Below are 12836 nucleotides of genomic sequence, written 5' to 3' on the forward strand. Positions count from 1 at the left end.
CAGTTTGTTTCTTGATAATCACAAATACCTTGCAAACTGGCTGGCGTGGTGTTTATTGTGTTTTTTGTTTTGTTTTGTCCTTGCAGGCTTTAAAGAGGGATATAATAAACACACTCTCTGATCGTTGTGCAATATTGTTTGAAGATCTGCTTATAAATGAGGCACCCGACAAAAAAAGTAAGAGCCTAGAGAAGAAAGCAAATTATCTTTTTCCAATGTAATTTGCCTTTTGATTTCCTGGAGTTCCTTACTGATCGTCATCAGGATTCAATCTGCAGTACTGAAATCTGGGTGTAGTTAGAGGGAAACAAAAGTGTATCCGGCAACACAAATTCTACTTGTCACTCCTTTGCCTCTTTTTTCAGCTGTCCAGTTCAGAAGGATTTCATTCAACTTCAGGCATTGTTCTTTTGGCCTGCGTTTCCCCCCTATAATGTTTATTAAATGCCTTCTTGCTCTGAGTGTAAATTAAACTTCCACTTTATTCCCTTCTTGGCATAGCTGACCCTGAGTACAGTAAGGTTTACCCCATAGTCTTGGACGCAGCATCAAGATCTCTAATACAGAAGGGCTTTGATACTTAGTCAGAATCAGCCAATTATTTTTGTGATGTCCCCACCCAATAAACAATATACTGAACTTGGCAAGATTCAAAAAGGAATTATCCATATCCTAACTATTAGGGATCTGGAGGAAACCTAATATGGGGGACAGACCATACCACATTTGCCTGCAGCAGGAGTCTTACACCTTACTCTAAAGGAGGGGTGGGCAAATTCTTTGGCCCGCGGGCCACATCGGGGTTGCGCAACTGTATGGAGGGCTGGGTAGGGAAGGCTGTGCCTCCCCAAACAGCCTGGCCCCTGCCCCATATCCGCCTCCTCCCACTTCCCGCCCCCTGACTGTCCCCCTCAGAACCTGCAACCCTCCCTGCTCCTTGTCCCCTCACCACCCCCTCCCGAGACCCCTGCCCCCTATCCAACCCCCCTGTCCCTTGACTGCCCCACCCCCTGAAAGCCCCCCTGGGACTCCCACCCCCTATCCAACTGCCCTCTGCTCCTCATCCCCTGACCACTCCCTCCTGGGACCCCCTGCCCCTAACTGCCCCCCAGGATCCCACCCCCTTATCCAACCCCCCTGCTCCCTGTCCCCTGACTGCCTTCCCGACCCCATCCACATCCCCACCCCCTGACAGGCCCCCCGGGACTTCCACTCCCAACCCTCCTTGTTTCCCATTCCCTGACCGACCCCCCCAGAACCTCCACCCCATCCAACCACCCCCTCCTCCCTGACTGGCCCCCAGGACCTCCTGCTCCCCTCCCCCTTAGCAGCAGCAGGAGTTTGCAGCCGCGACACCCGGCCAGAGCCAGCCGGGAGCTATGGGGTCGGATGTGGCCCATGGGCCGTAGTTTGCCCACGTCTGCTTTAAAGCATCTTATGTTGACCACTGTTAGAGACCGGATACTAGACTAGATTGACCTCCGGTCTGATCCAGTATGGGAATTGTTATGCTCCTATCCAGATTTACAAATGTAGCCCATGTGGTGTTAAAGTCTCCAGTATTTCACCTCTGAGGTTTCCTATATATATAATATACAAAATTCACTTTACATTTAAATAAAAAGGTATATATTTTGCATGTCAGCTCAGCGTATTGAATGAATTACAAGGCTATCTGGGTTTGTATTAATTCCAAGGCCAGAATTATTTTCACTACATACATTTATTCTCCATAATAGTAAACTTTGCTATCTTAATATAATTACAAACATTGAGACCAAATTAGTATATCAATACCATCTCAGTTGGTTCATGCTTAGATTTTCCTTCAAACTCCATTCATTATCCTACATACTGTATAATACTTTTAAAGGAATGTTTTAAAATGCTATGTCATCAACTGTGTGAAATGTTAATTTCTCCTACCTAAGATCTGCTAAGTTGGAGAGGAGGAAAATGTCTTATGGTGTTTTGTGGGTTTTTTTGTTTTTGTGGTGTGTGTGTGGGTTTTTTGTTTTTTGTTTTTTTTTTAATAGTAACTGTTTGACTAGCTAAAAGGAAAATGGAATGCTGCCAAATAGTCTTCATCATCTACTTTAGGATGACATTAAGTTATGTTTATGGTGCTATGTGTACTGAGAAATAACCTCATTGTACGTATTATTTTAGCTAACATTATCCAAAATGGGGAATGTGGCAGTAGTAGATTTTATCATTTGCATGCAGTTTTCCATTCTCTCTTTAGGTGGCACTTGTACTCCATGGCTGTTAACTACATAAAACAATAACTAATTGTTTGCTATCTTTTATGATGCTGAAATTGTGTACTGTTTGGCACATGCATCAACTCCTTTATCTCCAACCTTCATGAGAGTGCTCTTTGTATCATTTCTAAAGGGCCTGGTCAACATTCTCAACTCATAATCATTTTTAAGGTCCTTTGCCTATTTCTAAGGACCACTGAAGAGAGGTTATATGAAAAATATATGAAAAGTTTTAGTTAGTAGGAATATAATTTCCATTTACAAATATAAGTGGCTAGAACTTACATAAAACAGTAACAATTAGGCTGGAAATGTTTGAAATCAGACTTTTACATGATGCCTTGGACAGTCCTTTTTACAACAGTTTGTATAATGTGTGCTGATTATTGAAAAGTCTTTACCATAGCTATACAAGTTCTTGTATAGTATTTCCTTTTCCTTTCTTTCTAGATTCTGAGAGAGAATATCATGTCTTGCCTCACAGAGTGTTTGTCTCTATTGCTGGATCAAATGTGATGCTGTGTGATTATAAATTTGGAGATGAAACGGCTGGCGAAATCCAAGAGCGTTTTTTTGAGATGTTGGATCAAGTTGTGCACGGGGAAGCTATACAGATAGCCGAGGAAATAAACACAGGTAAATATAGCATCTGAGTAAAGAACCAAATTAGACTACAACAGGGTTTATGGATAAATTAACCAACAGCACAAACAGACTTTATTCAGGTTCATTACATTACGCTGAAAGCCAGATTTAAGCTTTGATGCAAACCTCATATCTTGTAGCTCTTGTGTATACTAGTGTAATTACACTTTTAAATATACTTACTTAAATTACAGAATAAGATGCTTAAGGCTGTCATATCTTTATATATAATAAGTTACTGGATATGTTATTGCTTTCTCATGGATTGTGTCATATATCAGCACTTCAGCTATCTAGAGCTTTGTTCGAGGTAAGATGGCAAAAATGTTGGTATTAGTCACAATCCACAAAAATGCAAAAATAATCTTAAATCTTTTATTGTAGCAATGTACAAATATACATGGCTTCCATCAAGAAAGTAATCTAATTTAATTTAAAACTCCATGATTTCAGTGTGTCTGAGTTATTGGTGACCTTATTTCATGAGGCATTTATAAATAATTTTCTTAAAGCCTAAGAGACAAAAAACTGCACCACATATGAACTTTCTGACCTCTTATATTTTAGTCAAGAACTTGCTCAGTAGCTCAATATTTTAACTAGAACAATGTTTTCATCAAAACAAATGTTTTCACAGTAAATGTAAAAATGTATTTCCAGCATTTTTCTTGGGAGTTTTGTTTGGGATTTTTATCTCATTATTCTGAGTTTGAATTTGTCTGTGTCAAATGTATTGTGCAAGACTTTTTTGGGGTGGGGGGAGTGCTCTCTAAGGTAATTAACATGGAATTTCATTGCATGCTAAATAAATCTTTTTTCATCATAATTAACACTCATATATATATAACTTTTGTATTCCAGTTATGAGTTGTTGTTTTTTCATACTTTTCTATTTTTAAATTAGAAGTATTTTGTGGTATAGTTAGCTATATAGAGTTTCAGTCCTATATCACCTGACCGCAGTTGCTGGCTGGCTAACTCATAAGGAAAAAATAGCCCTTTCCATGGTGAGACAGTCAAATGTTGTGGTTGGAGAATACAGCCCATAATATATCTTAATATCTGAGGCATGCTCATTCTCTCTCTCTCTCTCTCTCTCTCTCTCTGTGTTCCCCCCATCCTCTTCCCCCCAATATGGTTAGAGGAGTTTTATTCTATAGTTTTGTAATGTCTTAAGTCAAAAACATTTTAATACTTTTCTGGTTTTATCATAGCTAGTATCACTTTCATTGCTTCAAACCTGCATATTTTTGAAGAGGAAAATGTGAAACGTTGCTGTAGAGTTGACTGTGTAGGTTGGAATGAGATTTCTTGTGCTCATTTATTGTGATGAGTTCCATATTTCTGTTCAGAATTACATAGTTCTGCTGGTCACAAATGCGTTTTTACTATATCTTTTCATTTGGCTCCTGCTAATGACCCACTGCAGTGGGTCAGTCTTTAACATTTTAAAACGGAAAATAGTAAGAAGTAACCAGTCGTATCTGAAAAGTATAAGCAACTCTCAGATTGTAGTTCCAAGGTACTTCAATGCTTTGACATGAACAACTGAAAGCTTTGCATTAGCAATTGGCTTCACTAAATCCTAGCTCCTGGCACTAACGGATTAAATACGTTGAGTAGGTTAACACAAATACAATTTTAGTAGCTGTAATCTCTTATCGTTCACTTGTTCTTTGTAAGGAAGTTTGCCTTTGCTAGATCTTAAAGGACAGAGAGTATTGGCATTAGAAAGCGTCTGCACTAGGTAATTGTACACAGCATTCTATCAATTGTGCTTTAGACTTGGGCATTGTGTGTGCTAGGCTTTAATCTTCTTTGGGTTACTACGAAGAACAGATATTTATTTATTTCATTTATTTATTTATTTATTTATTTTCTAATCCATCCTGTGAACCACGTCCATTAATGTCCTTCTCAAGAGTAACAGCTCCCAAAGTGATAACTGTGCTTGTAGGAATGCTATCACAGAGCCATATAAACCTGATGGGTTTTTTCCCCTTCCCCAGCAACATTAGCCTGACCAGAGTTATGAAGATTTTTTTAAATGCTGACTGAAAAAGGTTGTTCTTTCTGAATGCAAAATTCTGAACTTTATTATGAAATTGAAACCATTATTAAAATATATATTTAGAAGATCACAATGTTTCTACCTTTTCTTTCTAATAGGTTCTTAAATATCAAATTATTTTTTGCACTGTAATATTTGAACTGCAGATCTACACACACACACTGTAAACCAATGAGCATATGTATTTTTTTCTGTGGAAAAACATGGTATTTTTGATACTCAAATCTTCTGGTAACTGTAGTTGTAGTAAATGAACATATTACCCAAGTTTTATTCTTGATTAGCACTTGAAACCTCTGCATCCCATTAAATAAGTTGCTAAGCAATTGTATTCATTAGTTGCTATGCTGAAATACGTCCAGTATAAGGCTATTGGTTTCTGGAGTAAAAACATGTAGAAACGTGCTTTCACAAAGGGAGGCAGCTTGGTTGATTTTTAAATGACATAATTTGTGTGTAAGTTATATGGCGTTAGAATTTCATAAGCTAGCCATACATCAGTCATCTCAGATGATACACCGGCCACCCATCTGATCAACCCAGATCCAGTTTAAACTTACTCCAATAGCTGATGATATAATGGTGAAAGTACTTCTGGAAGTGTGGCAATTTCTGTAATGAGTGCGTGAGACAGAGGGCACTGCCTTGTATTGCTCAACAGTGATTCCTCTAGATTAATGAATGGGTCTGGCAGCCTCACTTATGAGGAGTTTTGTTTATATTTAGATAAAGTAAAACTTCCCTTATCTAGATTCTACTTCTGCAAAATGTATGGACTTAATCCAAAAAGTAACTTATAACAGTCAAGATATAATACTGCAGCATAACATAATACTGCAAGTGGTGTCTCCATATCCTGCTATGATACGATGGTGCAGTGAAACCTGTATGAAAAAACACTCCTTTAGGCAAAGCATGTCTTACAAGACAACCCCAGAGTATCTCCCAACATACAAAGTCCAATTCTTCTCTACCTGTGTTGAATTGCTACCTACAGTGAGTATTGACTTTGGTCCCTTGAGTGGTTGCTTAAGACAGATTTCCCTGTATAATTTCCCTTGTCATGTTCATAATATATTATTTTGATGCAGGCTAGAATCCTACTGGCATTATTTTGTTGCTGCAACTCAACAATACATTTTCATCTTCCTCATGCTACTAACTTGAATGCTATACCCACTTTAATGGTCAATAAATTTCAGATATTTACCCAGCAACTAACAGGTTGTATTATGATTTTTAGATTCCAGTCTCCATTTCCTTACATTTGCTGATAATTGGCTGTAAATTCTTTTTTTGTTCTTCTTCTTTCATTAAAAGATGAAGTTACTAAGTTAGAGTATATTACTTAGAAATGTGAAACCACTTGGTGCTCAAAGCTCCTCCTTAATAGAAGTGGTTTTTAAAATGATTATTATTAGTTGCTGGGTAGGAAATCTTTTTCTAAATAGAATAAAGCCAGCCTTTAGGGATTCTGGTCAAGAACACATTGAAACATACTTGCGGGGGGCGGGGGGAACGACACTTAGGCATAACTTTTCCCAGATTAAATCCAGTGGAACTTCACTTTTACAGAAAATGCCAATAGAAGCTCCTGCTTGCACCATTGGCAGATTAGTATTAATAGAGTCACCCCATGTAGTCACTTATTTATTGCACACCTGAAGCAGTCTGGGTGAATTTTTATGTGAATGCTTAAAGTAAATCATAAAACTGTTTTATATTTGAAGGGGAAAATTCACATATTCTGAAAGTACCATTAAATGGCTGGGATACAGAGCTCTTCAACTTTAGATCAGTGGTTTATTTCCAGTCTAAGTCAATAGTGGCCAATGTGTTTTCCTCTATGTATGAAATCAGTTAATGAGCTCAATCTAATTATAACTGGACGAGTGTCCACCAAACCATTGGTACTTTTAGTATAGACACAGGGCTGGATTCTAAATTTTATTCTCCCGGTCTCAAAAATTGGCCAGAATTCAAGTACACAGACAAAGAGGTGTACAGAAATGTTTATATCCACTGTCTGGACTGTACTTGTTATATGGAAAAATTTAAGGACTTCAGTGTTTGGGAACCCTATGTGCCATATTTTTGCATTGGTTAATGGATGCTTTGTTCAATGTGTGTGTCTAACTAATATTACTTGTTAAATATATATATATATAGTCTCAATGTGTTTACAGGAGGGCAGTGCATCGGGAGGCATTGTCAACTTGAAACCCACCCAGTATTTAAAAAATAAGTGAAAAGTACTTTCAGTCATTACATTTGCCCCTGAGCACCACCTCCCATTCCCATCTTTAATGGAAGTTTTACAATCAGATTTCCCAATTTAAAATTTTTCTCTTATATTTTGGAGTTTTTCTACACAGTGATAAGTTTTTCTACACATCCAGTTGGGAATGGGTGAAACTAACTACACATGAGGTTCTGTCAAACGCACAAAATAAACCAAAAAAAGATATTCTCCCCCCCCCCCTCCATCCAATCTCTTTATTATGTAATCGTAGGTATTACTTGTAACAATAATAGATTAAATATTTTCACATCTAAATGGTGGTTTCTATGGTCTTCTTTATAACTATTTCTAGTCATGATTTTTAAAAAAAGTACTCTATGCAGCCTTGCATTTCAGCTACTGCCAAAAGCACAAGGACACGAAGTGCAGTAAAACAAACAAAACTGAAGGTTTGTTTTTCATTCTAAGAAAAGATAATTTAGTTTCTTCTTGTAAAGCCCCAGTTTAGGACCCAATCCTATGGACGATTATGTACCTGAGTAACTACTTATGTCAGTTTTCCCAGTTGTTCCATTGACTTAAATGGAACCACTTAAGTGAGTAATGTTATGTGCTTAAATCTTAGCTTCTAGCCCTGAGCTTCTAAACTTCTTGGAGTGGAGGTTCTGGGAAAAATTGTGAAAAATGGCTTCGGCTTTAAATGTCAAAGTGACTGTTGAAAATGGGCCTTAGGAATGTAAGTTACTTAAGTGCTTTTTCACAGTTTTACCTTTTTGTCTTTTTAACTGGTTTTTAAAGCACTTAGCATTCTGTTGGTGCTATGCTGCTGCTACTATTATTACTAATAAGAACATAAGAGCTGCCATACTAGACCTGGTCCATTTTCCCCAGTATCCTGTCTCCAACAGTGGCCTGTACCAGAGCTTCAGGGGGAGTGTACAGAACGGCAATTATGGCGTTATCCATACCTGTTTTTTCACTCCCCGCTCCTGGTCATCAGAGGTATAGGATTGCCTTGAGCATGGGGTTGAGTGCTTAATGATCTTGACTAATAGCCATTGATGGACCTATCCTCCATTTTTGAACCCAGTTATAGTTTTGGCCATCACAACATCATAGCAATGAGTGCCACAGGTTGGTTGTGCGTTATGTGAAAAAGTACTTCCTCTTGTTTGTATTAAACCTGGTGCCTATTTCATTGGGTGATTCCTGGTTTTTGTGTGTGTGACAGGGTAAATAATTTTCCCCCCCACACACACTATTCATGATTTTAAAGACTTCTATCTCCCCCATATTCCCCCAGTTGTCTCTTTTCTAAGATGAACAGCCCTAATCTTTTAGACTCTCCTCCTATAGAAGCCATTCTGTACTTTTGATCATCTTTGTTGCCCTTCTCTGGACCTTTTCCATTTCCTGTGTATCCTTCTTGAGATTGGGTGACCAGAATTGGAACCAGTATTCAAGGTGCAGGAGCACCATGCATTTATATAGTGGCGTGATATTTTCTATTCCTTTCATAATAATTCTTGACATACAATAGTATGTCTCTTTGACCACTGCTGCACTTCAAGCAGAAGTTTTCAGATAACTATCCACAGTGACTCCAAGATCTCTTTCATGGGTGATAACAGCTATTTTAGCACCCATCATTGTATATTTCTGTGTTTTTTCTATGTGCATTACTTTGCACAAATCTAGGTTAAATTTCATCTACCATTTTGTTGCCCAGTCACCCAGTTTTGTTAGATCCCTTTGTAATTCCTTGCAGTCTGCTTTGGAGTTAACTATCTTGGATAATTTTGTATTGTCTGCAAACTTTGCCACTTCACTGTTCACCACTTTTTCCAGATCATGAATAGGTTGAACAGCTCAAGTTCCAGTACAGATACTTCATTACTACTGATGATAATACAAAATGGTAAATATAGTCCACTGGTAGAGCAGATCAGGAATTATAAACTTAATGTCCTTTTTGAATTATTGTGATTGCAAAATATAGGTGTGTTTTTATAAACTTTGAAAGAATAGTTGGTTTTGCTAAACTTGTCTCTCAATTTCGTGCAGTTGATATAAAGCCACCTGTCGACAACACAGATGACACGCAACAGATGCAATTGACAAAAGCAACGCTGCTATTGAAATTTCAACAAAACATGGGTATGTTGCCTCCAATAAACCCATTAAGGCACTGTTGAACTGATATGTATAGGCTTTCACTGTCATTTGCTCCCACAATATTGATAGTAATTTCAGGATGTGAGTACATAGTAAATGGCATAATTTAGTTTAGAGTTTAAAGCATAGGGTTAGTAAATGGGAAAAAAAATGACTTGTTCTTCAGTGGGCTTAAGCCAAATAGTTATGTGCTTGCTAAAAGTTCAGAGATTTTAGGCCAAAAAAAAAAAAAAGCTATTTGGTTCACTCTTCAAAGGCTCAGTTTTGCTATTTATTTATTTATTTAGTGTTTGCATATTCGCCGAGCCAAGCAATAGCGTTCTTAGTGGCCAAGTGGTGCTTTTGGAGCCCACCACTGAATTTGGTTAGTGGACAGTCCTCTACAATGTGTATCATTGTTTGATCTGCCACACAGCTGCAGCTTCGGTTGTCTCGAAGACCCCAACGGTGCTAGTTGGCTGCACCAGAGGCCTTGCCCAGTCCCGAATCAGTTAAGAAGGGCCCATTGGTGATGTGGCAGGTCGAAGCCAGGCAGGTGAGCAGTAGGGTCTGTGACGAGGAACTGATTGGTGGTTGATATTAAGCACCAGTCTTCCCGCCACAGGGACTCCACTATCACGTTCTGGCATGGCAGCGTCAAACACAGTGGGTGCCGTGAGGAAAGATGTATAGCTGGTGGGTTAAAAAGGTTGTTGAACAAAGGCAAGCTTGGGTTGGCACGTACCTTATCAAGCAGCTTACCAGCTGCAATCTCCCTCCTGATGTGAGGGGGAGCAATGTGGCTCAGAACTGGAAGCCATGGGAGATGAGTCAGTCAGAGACTTCCTGTGATGATGCACATGGTTGAGAGGAGTTTCACATCAACAAGTTTGGTGCGTGCCAACCGTCTCCATACTGGTGCACAGTACTCTGCTATTGAGTACGAGATGGCAAGGGCTGAGGTCCTTAGGGTTGGAGCATCTACTCCCTATGAAGAACCTGCCAGTTTGCTGAGAAGGTTGTTGTGTGTCTTGACCTTCACTGCTTTCTTGCTCAGGTGGCTTTTGTATGTCAGTGTTCAGTCAAGGGTCACACCTAAGTAAACTAGATATGCTTCAGCATCTGGCCTTTCGTTATGATGTTCAATTCCCTCTTAATGTTGGCATGTGGAGGTGGAATATGTTAGAGACTGTCTTGCTGATGCTAGACTGAAGGCGCGCCATGTCTTGCAGTAGTTGGCCAGCTTTGCAGCATCGTTACTCAGGATCTTTTCCAGCACAGAGAAGGTCAGAGCCTGTAGCCCGCAGCAGATGTTGTCTGCATAGATGAACTTCTATGACTGGATTGGTGGCACTCTGGCCCTGATCTAGCCATGCACTTAAGATCATACTTTAAGGATGTGAGTAGTCCTGTTGGCATCTGACTCTCATGCTTAAAGTTAAACACGTACTTATGTGCTTTGCTACATCAGGACCAAAGTGTTCAGCATTTTGTAGGATAAAGTCCAAAGCAAATAATGAAATATTGATGGGGCAGCATGGGGGTTTGTGATGAGAAAAACAATATAGTAGCGGTGATTTTAAATATAACATCAGTAGCCTTTTAAAAATATTTCCACAGATGGGAGTTGTAGTTGATCAGCATATCTCAGAATCAGAACCAGATCTAAGTTCCACAAAACAGATAATAAGGAAACCTGCCCTTAAAACAAATGGCTGAGGTAGCCCTATTGCTTTCTGGGAAGCCACCATTTTAATATCCTCTCTTTTGACAATTAAGAAAGAGAGAGAGCAGGCAAGTGGCTTCTTCCAAGGTGCATTGAATGAATATATGAATTAGCTTGTATCAGTGCTCATGCAGCTATCACTATGCTGCTTGCAAGGATGAACTATGCAACCTTGGTAATGAATTCCAGCCATCATAGAAGTGTTTCCTCAATCAACGTTGTATGATAGTCCCTGGTGCAGACATCACGCTTATGAGCAAAGAAATTGTAGTAAATCTTTAGGAAAATCTTTCCTTTTTAAAATGTGACTAGACAGACTGTGTCTATCTTGATTTATACTTGGTATTTGATTAGTCAGTGGAACAACTACAACACCAACTTAAAGCCTACTTATACATGACATTTGTTTTATTTAATATTTTTACAAGTAACATCTACATTTCTGTAATTTGGAGGTTAAAATTTTGTTTGTTTGTTTGTGCATATGACAGTCCTTTCCTCTCAATATTCAGCCAGTTTGCCCTGCTTCTGTTTGTGTATCTTCTGCATAACAAAACTGGGGAGAAACATTTTAAAACAATAGGAAAATGTGATTGTAAAACTACAAAAATTGACCATGGAACTTGGGGCAAGTGCAGTATCTGAAACAACATTTAATTCATGTATTGGAATTGTTTAAGTTTAAACTTGTTTGTGTCCCTTTTATCGGAAACCTTTAATCTGAGAGTCAGTTTGCTATCAAGAAGCCATAAGGTAGAGTTGATGTGTTAGATTTTTGGTGACCTGGCCCATAAGAGTAGAGTTTATGATTAATTGAATCTCTGAAGAACTTTGCACTTTGAAAAATAATTTATGTAGATTGTCTTGTAAAATGAATTTATATGACTAACGATATATTTAGGCATTGTAGTTCTACTCAGCAATGTTAAAAATGACTCTTATTGTTCCCACTTTTCCTTTTCTTCACACCCTGACTTGCGGTGATTGTACTCTCCTCTTCACTCACGGAAGTTATATTTCCTTTGTCGTTTTAGGTGTGGTAATAGCGGCTGCAGTTGCAATCTTTGCAGTAGCTTTCTCCTTTAATTACTTCAGTGACTAGACTCCAAGCAAAAGAAGCAGTCTAATCATCATGGGAACATTGACCAATATTCACATTAATAAAAAGTGGAAGCTTCGCAAATTTCATATATTAGCAACTAAACATGTTGCCTAAAATACACCAGTTCGGTGTGTTCTAAATTGTAGTGATATATTCATCTCGTTTCAACATGCAAATACTGTAGGTGGATCAGATTTCCAGGAAACTAAAGGTATATATCTTTGATGGAAATTACCTGTAAAATAGCATTATTTTCCAGGAAGAATTATTTAAAAAAAAAAAAAAATTCCCTTTTCCCTGCTACTTCATTACAATTTTATTGTTAAAAACTTTACTACTATATTTTTCAAGAGACATTTTCAAGGTTGTTGGATCTTAACATTTGCTCTTTTTTAATTACCCACTATGACTGGTCTTGCCTTAAGGAATCCTTTAACACTGATATGGGCTAAAGTGCTGTTAAGTATTTAAAAAAAAAAAAAAGAGAGACAAGGATTGAAATCCTGATTTCAGTGGCACCAGAATTTCACTCCATATATTCTTTTTGTTAAAGCATGTGTGTCAGGTTGGTTAACGGATGTAGTAAATATGCAAATAGTTTGTAGCAGCCCCAAAATCCCATTTTAGGCTCA

At 38.3% G+C, this 12836-nt stretch overlaps 1 protein-coding gene across 4 annotated transcripts in view; it reads left to right on the forward strand.

The window, feature by feature from the left end:
- Window positions 1-12472, forward strand: part of LOC112103408 (protein odr-4 homolog) — a 36298-nt gene extending 23826 nt beyond the window's left edge. For 3 of the 4 annotated variants that reach the window (XM_024195136.2, XM_024195134.1, XM_024195135.1), the window contains exons 11-14: window positions 87-177; window positions 2715-2900; window positions 9287-9379; window positions 12137-12472. In XM_024195136.2, coding sequence (XP_024050904.1) covers window positions 87-177; window positions 2715-2900; window positions 9287-9379; window positions 12137-12204 — 438 coding nt within the window. In that variant the 3' untranslated portion in view covers window positions 12205-12472. The remainder of the gene's footprint in view (window positions 1-86; window positions 178-2714; window positions 2901-9286; window positions 9380-12136) is intronic. The other variant, XM_024195137.1, reaches the window with a different exon arrangement.
- Window positions 12473-12836: the final 364 nt, after the last annotated feature.

The sequence above is a fragment of the Terrapene carolina genome, unplaced genomic scaffold (genome assembly GCF_002925995.2).
Source record: "Terrapene carolina triunguis isolate 2854851 unplaced genomic scaffold, T_m_triunguis-2.0 Scaffold210, whole genome shotgun sequence".
NCBI lineage: Eukaryota > Metazoa > Chordata > Testudines > Emydidae > Terrapene > Terrapene triunguis.